General features: G+C 45.6%; 1 protein-coding gene across 2 annotated transcripts in view; it reads left to right on the top strand.

The window, feature by feature from the left end:
- Positions 1-1,533: 1,533 nt before the first annotated feature.
- USP31 (ubiquitin specific peptidase 31) overlaps positions 1,534-16,304 on the top strand; it is a 100,107-nt gene continuing 85,336 nt past the window's right edge. For both annotated transcript variants that reach the window (XM_077986522.1, XM_015125793.3), the window contains exon 1: positions 1,534-2,343. In XM_077986522.1, the coding sequence (XP_077842648.1) occupies positions 1,714-2,343 (630 nt within the window). In that variant the 5' untranslated portion in view covers positions 1,534-1,713. The remainder of the gene's footprint in view (positions 2,344-16,304) is intronic.

Raw genomic sequence — 16,304 nt, 5'->3', positions numbered from 1 at the left:
GAGCCATTGCCTTCACATTTTAGTATGAATAATCAGATGGCTTTCTTCCTGGTGTCCAGATAAGAATTTTGACTAAGAGGAGAGTGGAGGCGATTAGGGACAGTGCAGAGCACCCTGGAGATGTCATCGTAGAGCCCTACTTACAATGGGGAGGGAGGTCAGAGGTAAAAACCATTTACTTTGAAACGTGGTGTAAGGTGGCCTTCATGTTTTAAAAAGGAGGAAGGGCTCTCTCTTCCCTGATTTCTCTCTTCTGCCTCAGGACTCAGACTAGCCCTTTTAGCAGAGGGGAGCCTACAGAGAGGAGGTCATATACTAGTTGATTTTGGACTAAAGACATCCCAAAGATGTACTATTTTTTGCTCCCTGCACTATTTTTTTTTTAATAGAACCAACGTTTAAAAATAGGATTTCTGCCTTCTCTTAAAACATCAGATGATCTGGTAACGCTGAGCTCCTGTTCTCACATGGGAACAACCGGCTGTAGCTGAGTGGCAGCCACCTCTTTAGAAAGATGTTAATTTGAAGTTTACTATAGTCCCCATCCTTCCCTGTATTTCCCCCAACACTGAGAGCCAAGTCACTTGAAAGTCAATATGATGATTCAAACACCAGGTTCTTCACTCATTTGTAGGTTTGTGACCTGTGATATTTGTGGATTCGTGACCTTTGGTTTAGAGGTCAAGTATAGGGTTGTGAATAAAACTTGGATTTGAATCAGGTAAGAATTGTACCACGCTCAAAGACGGTGAATTAAAGATTAAAGAAAATATTGCATGCTTGGCATAATGTGTGGAACACAACAGCTATTGTAAACATCCACTAGGAATGTAAGCTGCAAGAGGGCAGGTAGAAACCGTGTTAGTTTGATCCGCTGGGGATATGATATTTAATTCTAATTTAATAGATTTAATTCTTTATAATATCCCCAGTAATTGTTGAATGAATGAGTGAGTGAATGAATGAATGGATGGATGAATGATGGGAGAGCCCGGCGGGGTTTTAAAGGCTGGAATGAAAAGGAAAGTAGTTATGATAACATCGTTTCGCTGGGACTCCAAGGTACAGCCGGGAAGAAAAGCCCGCTGGGACGTGCCAGGCTCTGTGACTGCGCTCCGGTGGCACACAGACGGTAGGCATCTGCAACGTCCCTTGGGAGCCAGGCGGGGCTGACTTGCCCAGTACCTGTCGGGGCCATGTCCACCAGCTCTTGCACGGTCTGGTAACTGACAGCATCCTGATTCCTGCACGTTCCCGCCTCTGCCATCTGATCAGCAAAGACGGAGACCCACCCATGGGATCCACCTTCTAGCGCGAGCCCAGCCTTTTCCTCCAAGCCTGGACCGCGCCCACACTAGACATGGCCTCCCTCGGGCTTCACGCAGCAGGACCGCGCCCGCAGCCGGCAGGCATCCCGTCCAGCTGGGGAGGCAACTACCTTCCCACAGTGAATATGGCGGCCGAGGCGGCTTCAGCGCGGGGCGGGCGGCGCTGGGAGGCGCGTCACGTGAGTGGCCCAGCTGGGCGGACCGCGCGCGCGCCCGCTCGCCCCGCCGGCCGCCGCTCGCTCGCTGGCTCGGCGGCGCTCTGAGGTGTGTGGGGCGTCGAGCACCCGGGCCCGGTGAGGCGCGGCGCTGCGGGATGCGGCGGCGGCCGTGGCGGGGCCGCGGGCCGGGCGGGCGGGCGCGGTGATGAGTGTCTGCGGCCGCCGCCATGTCCAAGGTAACGGCGCCCGGGTCCGGGCCGCCGGCGGCGGCGGGCGGGAAGGAGAAGCGCTCCTTCAGCAAGCGGCTATTCCGGAGCGGCCGCGCTGGCGGCGGCGCCGGTGGCCCCGGGGCGTCTGGGCCGGCCGCGCCCTCCTCGCCCTCCTCGCCCTCCTCGGCACGCTCGGTGGGCAGCTTCATGAGCCGCGTTCTCAAGACGCTGTCCACGCTTTCGCACCTTAGCTCTGAGGGCGCCGCCCCGGACCGCGGCGGCCTCCGCAGCTGCTTCCCGCCCGGGCCGGCCGCCGCGCCCACGCCGCCGCCGTGCCCGCCGCCGCCCGCCTCTCCCGCGCCGCCGGCTTGCGCCGCCGAGCCAGTGCCCGGCGTGGCGGGACTCCGCAACCATGGCAACACGTGCTTCATGAACGCCACGCTGCAGTGCCTCAGCAACACCGAGCTCTTCGCCGAGTACCTGGCGCTGGGCCAGTACCGGGCGGGGCGACCCGAGCCCTCGCCTGACCCCGAGCAGCCTGCGGGCCGCGGCGCGCAGGGCCAGGGCGAGGTCACCGAGCAGCTGGCGCACCTGGTGCGGGCCCTCTGGACCCTGGAGTACACCCCGCAGCATAGCCGCGACTTTAAGGTGAGCCTGCGTGCCGCCACGCCCCAACTGCACCCCGAGTCCCTGGGGCACCTGCCCGCTCAGGTCTTCCTTCCCTCTGTTCCTCTTGGCCCGGCAGGCTTCTGCATTGGTTGCTCTGAGTGGTCTGGGCAATCTACCAGTGATTGTAAGGAGATTCATTCATTCATTCATTCATTCATTCATTCATGCACTCACTCACTCACTCACTCAACATGTATTTATTGAGAGCTTGCTACATACGTGCCTGTACTCTGTGATATAAGGCAATGGGAGTGACGTTGCAATGAACAACTGTTTGCCTTCATGGAACTTGCATTTTTGTGGGATGGGAGTGTTGAGCATGGGTTCAAATCCTGGTTCTGCCACTTACTAGCAGTGTGACCTCGGGCAAGTTAAGCAGCCTGTCTGTGCTTACCGTTTCTTCATCTGGGACCTACTTCATAAGGTGGTTGTGAGCTGCAAACAAGTTGATATATTAGGTCGAACACAGTGGAATTACCCATATTTCACCGTTTTTTATTTACAGATTGGCACTTTTATAGGGTTCGACCTGATAAGTAAAATACTGCAATATCATGTGTATTTGTTGTTATTATTTTTGTTATTAAACATTTGAAGAAGTTAACGAGATAATATCAGATAGTGGTTTGAAGAAAGAAAAACCTGCTGATGTGACTGATGTGCTGACAGGCTACTTTTTATTTTTATTTTATTTGTAGAGACAGGATCTTGCTCTGTTGCCCAGGCTGGAGTGCAGTGCTCACATAGCCTCAAACTCCTGGGCTCAAGCGATCCTCCTGCCTCAGCCTCCTGAGTATTTAATAGCTGGGACTACAGACACACACCACCATACCTGGCTATTTTTTATTTTTAAAACACTTTTGTAGAGACCAGGGTTTTGCTGTGTTGCCCACGCTGGTCTTGAACTCTTGTCCTCAAGCCACCCTCCCAGCTTTGGCCTCCCAAAGTGCTGAGATTACAAGGGTGAGCTCTACATCCATGAGGGATATGTATGGCCCTTGACCAAGCCCTCCTTTGCTGTCTGCTGGTGGGGCTGCAAGTGTAATGAGAGGGTGAGATTTGAGAGCCGCGTGGTGGGCTGGGGCTGGATGGTATGGGACCATTTAGGATGCACTAAGAAATTGGGCTGTTACTCTAAGCAGAGGGGGAACATGATGTGAGATTGTGTAAGGGATACTTTTAGGTGGGACGTGAATATGGTATTAAACAGCGTGAAATCGGGCCGGGCGCAGTGGCTCATGCCTGTAATCCCAGCACTTTGGGAGGCCACGGCGGGCAGATCACGAGGTCAGGAGTTCGAGACCAGCCTGACCAACATGGAGAAACTCCATCTCTACTAAAAATACAAAATTAGACGGGCGTGGTGGTGCATGCCTGTTATCCTGGCTACTCAGGAGGCCGACGCAGGAGAATCGCTTGAACCCTGGAGGTGGAGGTTGCAGTGAGCCGAGATCGCGCCATTGCTCTCCAGCCTGGGCAACAAGAAACTCTGTCTCTAAAAAGAAAACAAAACAAAACAAAAAACAGTGTGAAATCACACAGGGAGAAAGTTAATTCCTTTTTTTTTCCTATCCTGATCTTGCCCAGGACAAAGTCTCAGCTTGATGTTAGCCTATTTTTAACACCTCTTGTTCACCCCCCACCCATTTTTTTTTAAACAGAGAGAACAAGCTTCAAGTCTAGAAGCGTTGGCAGGCAACAGTAGCTAGAATTTAATAAGGTTATGCTTTTATTGGGTTTCCATTTGTCTTCAATTCTTGGCAAAAGGTACTGGTTTCCCATTGGTGCTATAAAACTTCTTTATAACATACATTTATTTAAGTAAAAGGAGATGATTTTGTTAAAATATAAAAAGGTGAACTAGCCGAGGATCTGCACTTGGTTAAGATCCTGCTTTCTTGCTGACGAACTACATGGCCAGTGTGCATCTCTCCCCGTTTAATACCTTTTCCTTATAGTTTATGCTGCTCAGTGCTGTTTTTCTTGGAAAAAAATCGTTGCTGTTTGATCTTGACTTGAATGGAAGTACTTGAATGAGATAGGGACTGGAAAAAAATGAGATCTATGTCAGAGATCTCAAAATTATTATTATTATTATTATTATTATTGAGATGGAGTCTCGCTCTATCGCCCAGGCTGGAGGGCAGTGGCCTAATCTCAGCCCACTGCAGCCTCTGCCTCCTGTGTTCAATCAAGCAATTCTCCTGTCTCAGCCTCCCGAGTTGCTGGGACTACAGGCGCCCACCTCATGCCCAGTTAATTTTTGATCCACTTTCCTCGGCCTCCCCAAGTGCTGAGATTACAGGTGTGAGCCACCGTGCCCAGCTGAGATCTCAAAATTAGAAAGGGAGAATGATCAGGAGAACTGGCTACTGTAGGTCCACCCCCCACCCCCCATCCTGCCTCTCTTTGCTTACAATTGCCTGTAAGTAGCCACAGCATTTGTAAACTTTTCGAGGTCAGAGCCTAGTATTTAAGTTCGGTTTTCTCCTCTTTTCCAAAATGTGAAAATCAATTTCTACAGCATCTTTGTATGTGAACATTTCCATTGCTTTTTATGAGTTTGTGTTCACTTTTTTATCCATTAAGCTGTGAACAGAAATGGGTCAATAATTCTAGAAGTGCAGAGACTGATTTATAGGCATGTTTTGGCAGACATGAAAGATTCTTAGAGGTCTGACTTTTTAAAAAATGTAATCTCCTGAACCTTTAGTAGGTTTCACTCTACATTCATTCATTCACCTCCCATTTATCGAAGGCTTACTTAATCAGTTAGGAATGCCTTCAGCCCAAGAAAGGAAAAGCCCTAATGATAGTGCCTTAAGCAATAAAAACGTTGCAGTTGGCACACACAGTGATTCCGGAGTTGAATGGTTCTATGGTTCAGTGGCTTGTTGGGCCCAACAAGAATCCAGACCATTTCTGTATTTCCACCCTGTTGTCTTTTTAGCTATCATTGACTTTTTGTTCCTATGTTTGTCACCTCATGGTTGTCCAATGATGGCAGCCACAGCACCTAGCATTCTACCCAGGAGGGCAGGAAGTCATTAGGGAAATAAAAATTCTTCCAGAAGCCCCCTCAGCAGGCTTCTGCTGACATCTCAGTGGCTATAACCATGTCAGTTGGCTGTCATGGCGGCTGGAGGGTGGGTATTTGGGTTTTCTTGTCTCCATAGAGGAGATGAGTAAAGGAGGGGTTTACCTCCCAGGCAGCTATGAAGTGCTGAGTCTAGTGGGATCTAGGAAGTTCCCAGAGACAGCGCTTCTCACGCGTCAGTGTGCACATAATTCAGGTGGGGATCTTGCTACAAAGCAAATGGAGATTCGGTAGAGCTGGAGTGGTGCCCAAAATTCTGCATTTCTAACAAACTCCCTGGTGATGCTGGTGCTTTTGGCTCAAGGACCATCCTGTGTGTAGCAGGCACCAAGGAACAAGGAAAGCATTACCGAAAAGGTGGCTCCTGAGCAGTGTTCTGGAAGATGAATAGAAATTTGCAGGGCGAGGAAGTAGCAGAGTGGCATGAAAGGGCGTGTGGTTTTGGGGAATAGACACTTAGTGGCTGGCTGCACCACTGAGAGCAGTGGGGGTGCAGGAAGCCTGGGAGAAGTGTGTTGGAAACGCACTGTGAAGGGCTTCGTGATCTATGCTGGTTTGGATTTCATCCTCTGCAAGTTGAGAATCCAGAGCTGATTTTTAAGCAAGGAAGTGGTATAATTAGATTCTTTTCCCCTTTTTATTCCCCCAAGTTAGGTAACTCTGGCAAATTGATTACTTTTTAAAAAAAATGTTTTATTTTAGCTAAATTTGATGGATATTATTTTGAGTATAAAGAAAGTTGAATGCTAAGGCAGGACACAGTGGCTCATGTCTGTAATCCCAGGTGGGAGGTGTAATCCCTTTGGGAGGCCAGGGTGGGTGGATCACTTGAGACCAAGAGTTCCAGACCAGCCTGGACAACATGGTGAAATCACGTCCCTACTAAAAAAATACAAAAAGTAGCCGAGCATGGTGGCGCACACCTGTAATCCCAGCTACTCGGGAGTTTGAGGCACGAGAATCTCTTGAACGCAGGAGGTGGAGGTTGCAGTGAGCAGAGACCACGCCACTGCGCTCCAGTCTGGGTGACAGAGCAAGGCTCTGTCCCCCCTGCCTCCGCCAAAACAAAACAAAACAAAGTTAAACACCAGAAGATGGACCTGAGGGCTCACTCTTGCTTCGCCTGCTTGGGGTGGACATTGTTATTTCATTCAGATGTCCTTCACTCTCAGATCGTTCATATTCAGCCGTAGAATCCTGCTCAGTTCTAGAAGGGCTCTAGGCAGCCACCATCAGTTGGTTGAAGTTGGCAGAGGAGATAAAACCAATTTGCCATCTTGAGATGGTTTGCCTTGAGGTTAGAAAAGCACTTACTACGTCTTTGTGCTTTTATTATCTTAAAACTTTAAGTTACTAATGTTTTTCTTGTAAGTTTTTCAATTAGAATTCTTTCTTCCTTTCTAACCACATTGATTTGAGTTTTAGGAGCCTGCCAAGTAGATGGTTTTTGGTTTTGGATGGGCTAGATGGTTGTTAAAGTTGGGTTTTCGTTTCCCAGGATGAAATGAATTGACTAGCTGAAACTTGATACGCTTTAAAAAACGTCTCTAGTCATTACCTTTATCCTTTCTCTTTTTACACTTTTTTGTTTGTTTGTTTCCTACTCTTAGACCACTGGTTTTCAACACGGGCACTTTTGCCTGTCCTCACCCCACCCTGGTCCCACCCCCTGGGACATTTGTCAGTGTCTGGAACCCTACTTGGTTGTCACAGCTGGGATCAGGATGCTACTGGCATGTGGTGGGTAGATTCCAGGGATGCTGCTAAATGTCACACAATGTGCAGGACAGCCCCCCTTAATAAAGGATTTTCACCCCCAAGTGTCAATATTGCTGAGGCTGAGAAACTTTGGAGGAATGTTTGGAGACTCAGCACAAGTTTCCCCTTACTTCCCTAACCTTTAAAATGGTTACCTTGTTGTCTCTCTCTCTCTTTCTGTCTCTGTGTTCTCGCTCTCTCTCACTGTCTCTTGCTCTGTCTCACTCTCTTCCCCGCAACCTCTCCCTCTCTCTTTCTCCTTCTCTGTCTCCCCTGTCTCTGAGTGTGTATGTGTGTTTGCAGCAGCACTAGGGTAAAACTTAGACTTCACTGGCAGGACCCTTGCATCACTTTCTTAGTAAAATAGTGAGAGTAAATAAATCACTTTGAATACATGATATGCTGTTTTAAAGGGAAATCAGCTTATTGCTTTCATAGGAGCATGGGTGCCCCAGATTCTCACAAATGCTTTCTGAGTTTTAGTGCTCAGAGCCGTTTTGCAACAAGTAAAAAGATGGATGGTCATCTTTCAAGCAAGAAAGATAAATTTTATGGCAGCAGTTTTTAAATTGTGCTGGCGAAGAACAGCTAGAACAGAGTGATCTATTGATAAAAGAATTGTGGGGACTCCTTCCAAATTTGCAGTGAAACAAATAGTAATTGATGAATAGAATTCTCTCTCACATATTTTTTTTTCCTTGAACTTTGGTGCCTTGTAGTGCTTATTTATTAGTGAGAATTCTCAAGTCACTAAAGGAATAAACATGCATAAGAGACTAGTGGGGAACAACCTGGCAATTGGAGGCTCACACTTGCTGAGTTTCCCAGCCTGCTTTTCCATGCACCCATGCTGGGGGTTCTGGTGCTATGCTGCACACCCATGGTACACAGTTTTTTTCTGGTTTGTGTCAAGCTCTTTTAGTATACTGTTATTTCAGTGTTTTCCACAAAGCACACTGACTTCAGGGTGTCCCTTGGGGGAAAAAATGAAATTGTGTAGGTCACATTTAGATTTGTGACAGAGTATAAAATAGAAACTACATCCCTTCCTGGTCAGTTCTCTGGTCCATCAAATGCCATCACTTGAGTTTTAGCAAAGCTCCAAATCTCTGAGGGAGAAAGTTGATAGAATCATGAAATTTTAGACTCGGAAGGAGACTCATGTGGTGTGAGTAGTCCGTAGCCTTTCAGGATGAGGGAACTGAGTTCACCTGCTGGCTAGATGTTGAGGGAGCAGAACCAGAGTTCTGACTTCCGCTGACTGTCAACTCTGTGTACCCCTGCGCTGCTGGTGCACAAATGGTCCTGGGCCTGGGGTGACCTTATCAGTACAAGCAACGAAACGACAGGTCTCAACATAACACATACACGGGCAGAGGGGACATGCTGAAACGTGTAACATTTTTTCCTCTGAGACTGTGGTGCTGAATTGGAGTGAAAATAAGGTCATCTGCAGCTGGCTTCACGTTTGTGCGATTGCTCCTCAGGCTTAGGTGTTTTTGGAAGTCTTTCTTAAAACACATTCCTTTCAGACTGTTTCAACACATATATCAACATGTGTGGATCTCTCTCCAGTAAGCTTTAAGCTGATGTTTGCCACATCTTACCAAGTTTGGTAAAAGTAAAGTGTTAAGAATTACAGTAAATTTTCCAAGAGGACTAATTGAGGAATAAAAATACATGTGATAATTATGAACTCCATATTTGTGGACCTGAATCACATTTGCTGCGCAGTTATTGTTAGTTTAGGTGTTGGGCTGGGAATAGAGGATTAAGTACAAAGGTTATAGGACTACATTCATGCCCTCAGAGAACTTAGCTGCTTATAGAGAAGCTGTTTTAAGTTGTACTGGTGAGGAAAGTTCACTGGGAGCTCAGAGAGAGGTGAGATCATTGTGTACGAAAGTGTAAGTAGAAAGATTGATTTATTCATCCTTTTATTTGTTGTCAGCAATTAAGCATCTACAAATTTGAGTTTCTAACTCCATGCCACATATTGTACAGGTCATTTGTTATATAGTGGAAAACAAGGTGATATGATAATGGTAAAAAAAACTGTAAAAGACCGTGTGGTCCCTTCCTTCATGGAACTTTTATTGCTACAGAGGAGGCAGATATTATTCAATAAACACTGGTAAATATGAAATTAAGAATTACAGTAGGCCAGACATGGTGGCATGCGCCTGTAATCCCAGCACTTTGGGAGGCTGAGGCAGGCAGATAGCTTGAGCCCAGGAGTTCGAGACCAGCCTGGGCAACAGGTGAAACCCTGTCTCTCCAAAAAGTACAAAAATTAGCTGGGTGTGGTGGCACACACCTGTGGTTCCAGCTACTTTGGAGGCTGAGGTGGGAAGATCACCTGAGCCTGGGAGGTCAAGGCTGTAGTGAGCTGAGATTGCACCACTGCCCTCTGGCCTGGGCTACAGAGTGAGACCCTGTGTCCAAAAGATAAAAATTAAAAAAAAAAAAAATTGTATAAGTGCTAAAGAGAAATAGGTGTATGAGAGGGAGTAGTGGGTGTGACCAGGCAGGAGGAATAAAATGCAGAATGCGCTATAGTTGGAAAGAGCTGAGAGTACACTTAAAAGTCTGACGGATCTTATTTGCGGCTAGAGAGCCAGGAGGAAAGTGGGGTGGAGGAGGTGGAAAGAGAGGCAGGGGCCAGGTAGGCAGAGGCCGAGTCTGCCTTGTGTAGCTATAGTGTCTTATAGACCAAGGTAAGGGGTTTTAGATTTTATTCCAAGACACATGGGGGCTGTTGTAGGCTTTAAACAGAGTCCTGGTATGATTTTGGGAAAATGTGAAGTGGCCATTCCGGGCACTGAATAGTGAGTAGAATGGAGGCAGAGACCAGTCAGGAGGCTTTTGTGATGAACTAGGTAAAAGGGATGATGGAGGGAGGTGGAGAAGTGGATGGATTTAAGATGTGTCTGGAGGTAGACTTTTGACAGAACTTGCTAATGGATTGATTTGTGGCCAGACACTGGAGCAGAGGACATCGAGGAGAGCATCCAGAATAACTCCCACCTGTTTTCCTGAGCAACTGGGGCTGTATACCTATTTGAGGAGAAGCAGTTTTGGGGAGTCAGGAATTCAGGTTCAGATATGTTAAATAGTACACTCATGAGATGTCTAGTAGGCAGTAAGGAACTCAGAAGATAAGATAAACATTTTGGAGTCGTCCCCAGTAGATGACGTATTTAAAGCCATGGGCTATAGACTTAGAATGGGATTTGAAGATAAATAAAACATTGATAGTTAAGGGGAAGAGAGACGACATTCTAGGTTGCTAAGGAAATATTCTGAGCAGAGATATAGATATAGCATGGTCTGGGGACAGAGAGCCTTGATTTGGAGCAGATTCTCGGCCTTGGCACTGTTGCTATTTTGGGCTGGATAATTCTTTGTTGTTGGGGGCTGTCCTGGCACTGTAGGATGTTTAGCAGAATCCCTGGCCTTCACCCACTAGATGTGATTGTACTCCCTCCCCGCTACTCCAAGGCATGGCAATTAAAAATGTCTCCAGATACTGCCAAATGTCCCTGGGCAGCAAAATTGAGAACCACTGATTTGGAATGAAGGGGAGATAAATTTAGATGACTGGGGAGAGGAGAGGGGGCACATTATGGATGACTTTGAGAGTCTGTCACAACAGTTTAGCCTTGAGGCTGCAATCAGTAGTGATTCAACTGAGGCTTCTTGAGTTGTGCAGAGAGATTGATTTGATGAAAACTATTTTAGAAAAATGGGTCTCATGGTGAGTGAAAATGAATCAAATGGAGGAGAAAATAAATACAGGGAGAAAACAATCACAGGAATGAAGTGAGGAAAAGGGGGAGGAAAGGTGAATCCAAGAGACATTTTGGAGGACATTGGACATTATTAAGGAAACTACAAGACGCGGAGTGGTAAAGGGAATACTGAGATTTCAGGCCAAGGTGATAAAGAAATAATAGGGATATTTGATATAAATTTAATAGCTGATAAAAATTGAGCACTTAGAAAGGGAAGTGGTTTGTGGAGCATGAGGAGCAGAAAGATTGTGCATTTAATTTGAATATGTGGGGTTGGGAGTCATAGGATATGACCTTCCCACTTAAGAGATGAAGTCTTAATAGACAGTTGGAAATCAGGTGCAATTTAGGACTAGCTGTATAGACTTGGATTCAGCTGCATAGAGGTGATAATTGAAGCCAGGAGCATATTTAGAAGGTCTGAGGCCCATGACAAAGCCTTTGAGGGAAACTAAAACTGAGAGGACAAGAGGAGAAAGAGGACCTCCTAAGGGGCAGTCAGAGAGGTAGCAGCAAAACCAGGAAGGCAGAGTCATGACACCTGGTTTGCTTTACAGTTTGACGACCTGCTCTTAGCGCTGAATACAGTGTAGAGCTGCAGAAATATCAATTTATTTTATTTTATTTTTTATTTCGAGACGGAGTCTTGCTCTGTTGCCCAGGCTGCAGTGCAGTGGCATGATCAGTGTGATCTCAGCTCACTGCAACTTCTGCCTCCCGGGTTCAAGCAATTCTCCTGCCTCAGCCTCCCGAGTAACTGGGATTACAGGTGCACATCACTGTGGCCAGCTCATTTTTGTATCTTAGTAGAGATGGGGTTTCACCATGTTGGCCAGGCTGGTCTCGAACTCCTGACCTCAGGTGGTCCACCCACTTCAGCCTCCCAAAGTTCTGGGATTAACAGGCGTGAGCCACCGCGCCTAGCCTGAAATATCAATTTATGCCCATTAAGAAACAAATCAGGTTGGTATTTTGCAGACAGGGTATAGATTTATTAAGTTCACAGATTTATTGAGCACATATACTGTGGTGGTCCTGCATTAGAAGGCACTGGAGATATGGCAATGAGTGAAGTGGCCCATGTCCTCAAGGAATTCAGGGTTTAGAAGGGAAGACAAATGGGTATAAAAATAATTGCAATAGGACAGGACGAGTACTGGGACAGAGTTACGTACAAAAGTGCTGTGCAAACCTAGGGGTGAGGTCACCTGAGGGAGGAATGGGGCCTGCGGGGTGACTGAAGAAACAATACCTGCTCCGTGTCTTGAAGGATTTGGTAGGAATTTTCTAGGTAGATAGGGGAAGGGTGGGAAAGTCCTTTGCAGGGTAGCAAAGCCCGTAAGTGCAAAGGTTTGGAACCTCAAACAACATGGCTTCTTCAGAAAATGTCAAGGTCTAGGGTGGTTGTAGCAGAAGGGTAGTGGTTGACAAGGTAGAATGGGAGGAGGCCCACTGAGTGATGGTTTGAGCAGGGCTGGCTCTGGAAGTCCTTGGGTGCCATGTTGCAGAATGGCATTCTGCAAAGGCAGAAACCAAATAATTTTAGACAAGCTTGTGGTATGATTGTCTTTTTTCTTTTATTTTTAAAAGAATGTTCACTCATGAGGCTAGGTGCATTGAGGATGGGTTGAGTGATGATGAAAGAGGGGAAAGGACAGAAACTGATTCAGGACAAACAGTATATATATATACTTTAGCCTCTTTGAAACTGGTAACATTTGGGAAACTGAAGCAATTTAGAACTTTTCAAAGATGATAAATTCTATTTTAGACATGTTATATTTGTGGTCCCATGGTAATTCATGAGGGGAAATATTTGGTAGTTTAAGATAGAGTTTTGGCTAGATATTTCTATTTGTTATTAAACTCCAATTCTGAGGTTTTTAAAAAATGTCTTCCCAACCAACGATGTAAACTAGCACTGAATCTGTCATTCTGATTTGACCTAGTTTGGTTCTTTACACGTTTGCAGGGGCAGAGCTTCAACTTGAACTTAGGGCAGTGTGACATACATGCTCTTACTCTGTGGAACGCACTGCCCTAAGGTGCCATTGATTTACATTTTTGTACTTCTTGTCCACTTAAGATATTTTATATAGTTGTTATTCTGGTCAGACCACTTCGGATTATGAGTTTTAAATGCAACTTGTAGGCCGGGCGCGGTGGCTCAAGCCTGTAATCCCAGCACTTTGGGAGGCCGAGACGGGCGGATCACGAGGTCAGGAGATCGAGACCATTCTGGCTAACACGGTGAAACCCCGTCTCTACTAAAAAATACAAAAAACTAGCCGGGCGAGGTGGCGGGCGCCTGTAGTCCCAGCTGCTCGGGAGGCTGAGGCAGGAGAATGGCGTGAACCCGGGAGGCGGAGCTTGCAGTGAGCTGAGATCCGGCCACTGCGCTCCAGCCTGGGCGACAGAGCGAGACTCCGTCTCAAAAAAAAAAAAAAAAAAAGATTAGTATTAGATTTTAAGCAAATTCATATGCAAGCTCCGCCTCCCGGGTTCACGCCATTCTCCTGCCTCAGCCTCCCGAGCAGCTGGGACTACAGGCGCCCGCCACCTCGCCCGGCTAGTTTTTTGTATTTTTTAGTAGAGACGGGGTTTCACCGTGTTAGCCAGAATGGTCTCGATCTCCTGACCTCGTGATCCGCCCGTCTCGGCCTCCCAAAGTGCTGGGATTACAGGCTTGAGCCACCGCGCCCGGCCGTAAAACATTTTTTAATGTTTCTAAAGAATATTTTTAATACTGTTTAGTGTTTAATGATTTATGTGGTATCATCACATTGCTAAGTGATAATTTGCTTATCCTGTCCTCTTCCTTTGTACATTTTCTTCCCTACTTTTTTTTTTTTTTTTAACTATAATGAACATGAATTGTGTTAATAGCTTTTTGCTTTGTTGGGTTATTTCTTTAGGATACATTTCCAGACATATCCTTAGAACATCAAAAACGTATGGACATCTTTTTGATTTCTCATGTGTTATATTACATTGCAAAGAAAAGAAATTACAAAAATTACAGTGCTGCTAGTTGATAATAAACTTCACCCAGCACATTAAATGGTACATGTTGGGTACCCAGAAGCCACTTGTAGAATGAGTTTGGTTTTGTAATTTAAATTTGTTATGTCCTTTCTTTGCTCATTTATCTCTTAGCATTTAAAAACTTTTTTTATTGTAGTAAAATATACACAACATAAAATGTACCATTTTATGTATATAATTGGACTGGGTGCAGTGGTTCATGCCTGTAATCCCAGCACTTTGGGAGGCCGAGGAGGGTGGATCACCTGAGGTTGGGAGTTTGAGACCAGCCTCCTGACCAACATGGAGAAACCCCGTCTCTACTAAAAATACAAAATTAGCTAGGCGTGGTGGCACATGCCTGTAATCCCAGCTACTAGGGAGGTTAAAGCAGGAGAATCTCTTGAACCTGGGAGGCGGAGGTTGCAGTGAGCTGAGATTGAGCCATTACACTCCAGCCTGGGCAACAAGAGTGAAACTCTGTCTCAAAACAAAAACAAAAACAAAAAATGAAAAAAACCACAATCCAGTGGCGTTACGTACAGACAGTGTGGTACAACCATCTTTCCATTTCAAAAACTTTTTCATCATCCCAAACAGAAACTTTGTATGCATTAAACAGTAACTCTTCTCTAGTCCTCAGTAACCTCTATTTTTCTTCTGTCTCTATGAATTTGCCTATTCTAGGTACCGTATAAAAAGGGAATTCTATAATATGCAAAAATTTTTTGTCTGGCTTGTTTCACTTAACATAATGTTTTCAAGGCTCTATACATGCATGTTATAGCATGTATCAGAATTTCATTTCTTTTTATGGCTGAATACTGTTCCATCATTTGTATGTAACAGGTTTTTATTCTTTTATCTGTCAGTAGACACTTGGATCGTTTCCCCCTTTAGGTTATTGTGAATAATGATTCTGTGAATATTGATGTACTAGTATCTGTTTGAGTTCTTGTTTTCAGTTTTTTCAGATCATGTAATTCTATGTTTAACTTTTTGAGGGACTGTCAAACTGTCTTCCACTAACTGCACCATTTTACATTCTCACCGATAATGGATGAGGGTTCTGATTTTTCTGCATCTTCACCAACATTCGTTAGTTTCCATTTGCTTTTGATTATAGCCATCCTAGTGGGTGTAAAGTGGTATCTTATTGTGTGTGTGTGTGTGTGTGTGTGTTTTCTTTTTGAGACAGGGTCTTGCTCTGTCACTCAGGTTGGAGTGCAGTGGTTCAGTCATGGCTCACTGCAGCCTCAACCTCCTGGGATCAAGGGATCCTCCTGCCTGAGTTCCTCTGAGTAGCTCAGACTACAGGTGCATGCCACTATGCCTGGCTAATTTTTGTGTTTTTGTAGAGATGGGGTTTTACCATGTTTCCTAGGCTGGTCTTGAACTCCTGGGCTCAACTGATCCACCCGCCTTGGCCTCCAAAAGTGCTGGGATTATAGGCATGAGCCACCACACCAGGCCTCATTGTGGTTTTGTTTTACATTCTCCTAATGACTAATGATGAGCACCTTTTCAAGTGCATATTGGTCATTTGTATATCTTTGGAGAAATGTCTATTCAGGTCTTTGCTAATTTTTGAATTAGTTTTTTGTTAGTGGTGGTGATGAATTGTGAGAGTTCTTTATATATTCTAGATGTTAATTTCTTATCAGATATATGAATAGCAGCTATTACCTTCCATTCTGTCATTCAGTCCCTTGGTAGTGCCTTTTCAGGCACAAAAGTGTTTTTTTGTTTTTTGTTTTTTTTTTGAGATGGAGTTTTGCTTTGTTGTTGCCCAGGCTGGAGTGCAGTGGCACGATCTCGGCTCACTGCAGCTTCCGGCTCCCAGGCTCAGGCAATTTTCCTGCTTCAGCCTCCTGGGTAACTAGGATTACAGGCATCCGCCACCACGCCTGACTAGTGTTTTGTATTTTTAGTAGAGACGGGGTTTCACCGTGTTGGCCAGACTGGTCTCGAACTCCTGACCTCAAGCGATCTGCCCACCTCGGCCTCCCAGAGTGCTGGGATTACAGGTGTGAGCCGCCGTGCCCAGCCAAGTTTTTAATTTTGATGACATCCACTTTTTCTAGTTTTTCTTTTGTTGCCTGTGCTTTTGGTCATATTCAAGAAATCATTGCCAAATCCAGTGTCATAAAGCCTCTGTTTTCTTCTGAAAGTTTTATAGTTTTAGTTCTTATGTTTAGGTTTTTCATCCATTTTGAATTAAATTTTTAGGTAAGGGTCCAACTTTATTCTTTTGCATGTGGCTGTCC

The sequence above is a fragment of the Macaca mulatta genome, chromosome 20 (assembly GCF_049350105.2).
Source record: "Macaca mulatta isolate MMU2019108-1 chromosome 20, T2T-MMU8v2.0, whole genome shotgun sequence".
Taxonomy (NCBI): Eukaryota; Metazoa; Chordata; class Mammalia; order Primates; family Cercopithecidae; genus Macaca; species Macaca mulatta.
This window is presented reverse-complemented; position numbering and strand designations above follow the sequence as displayed.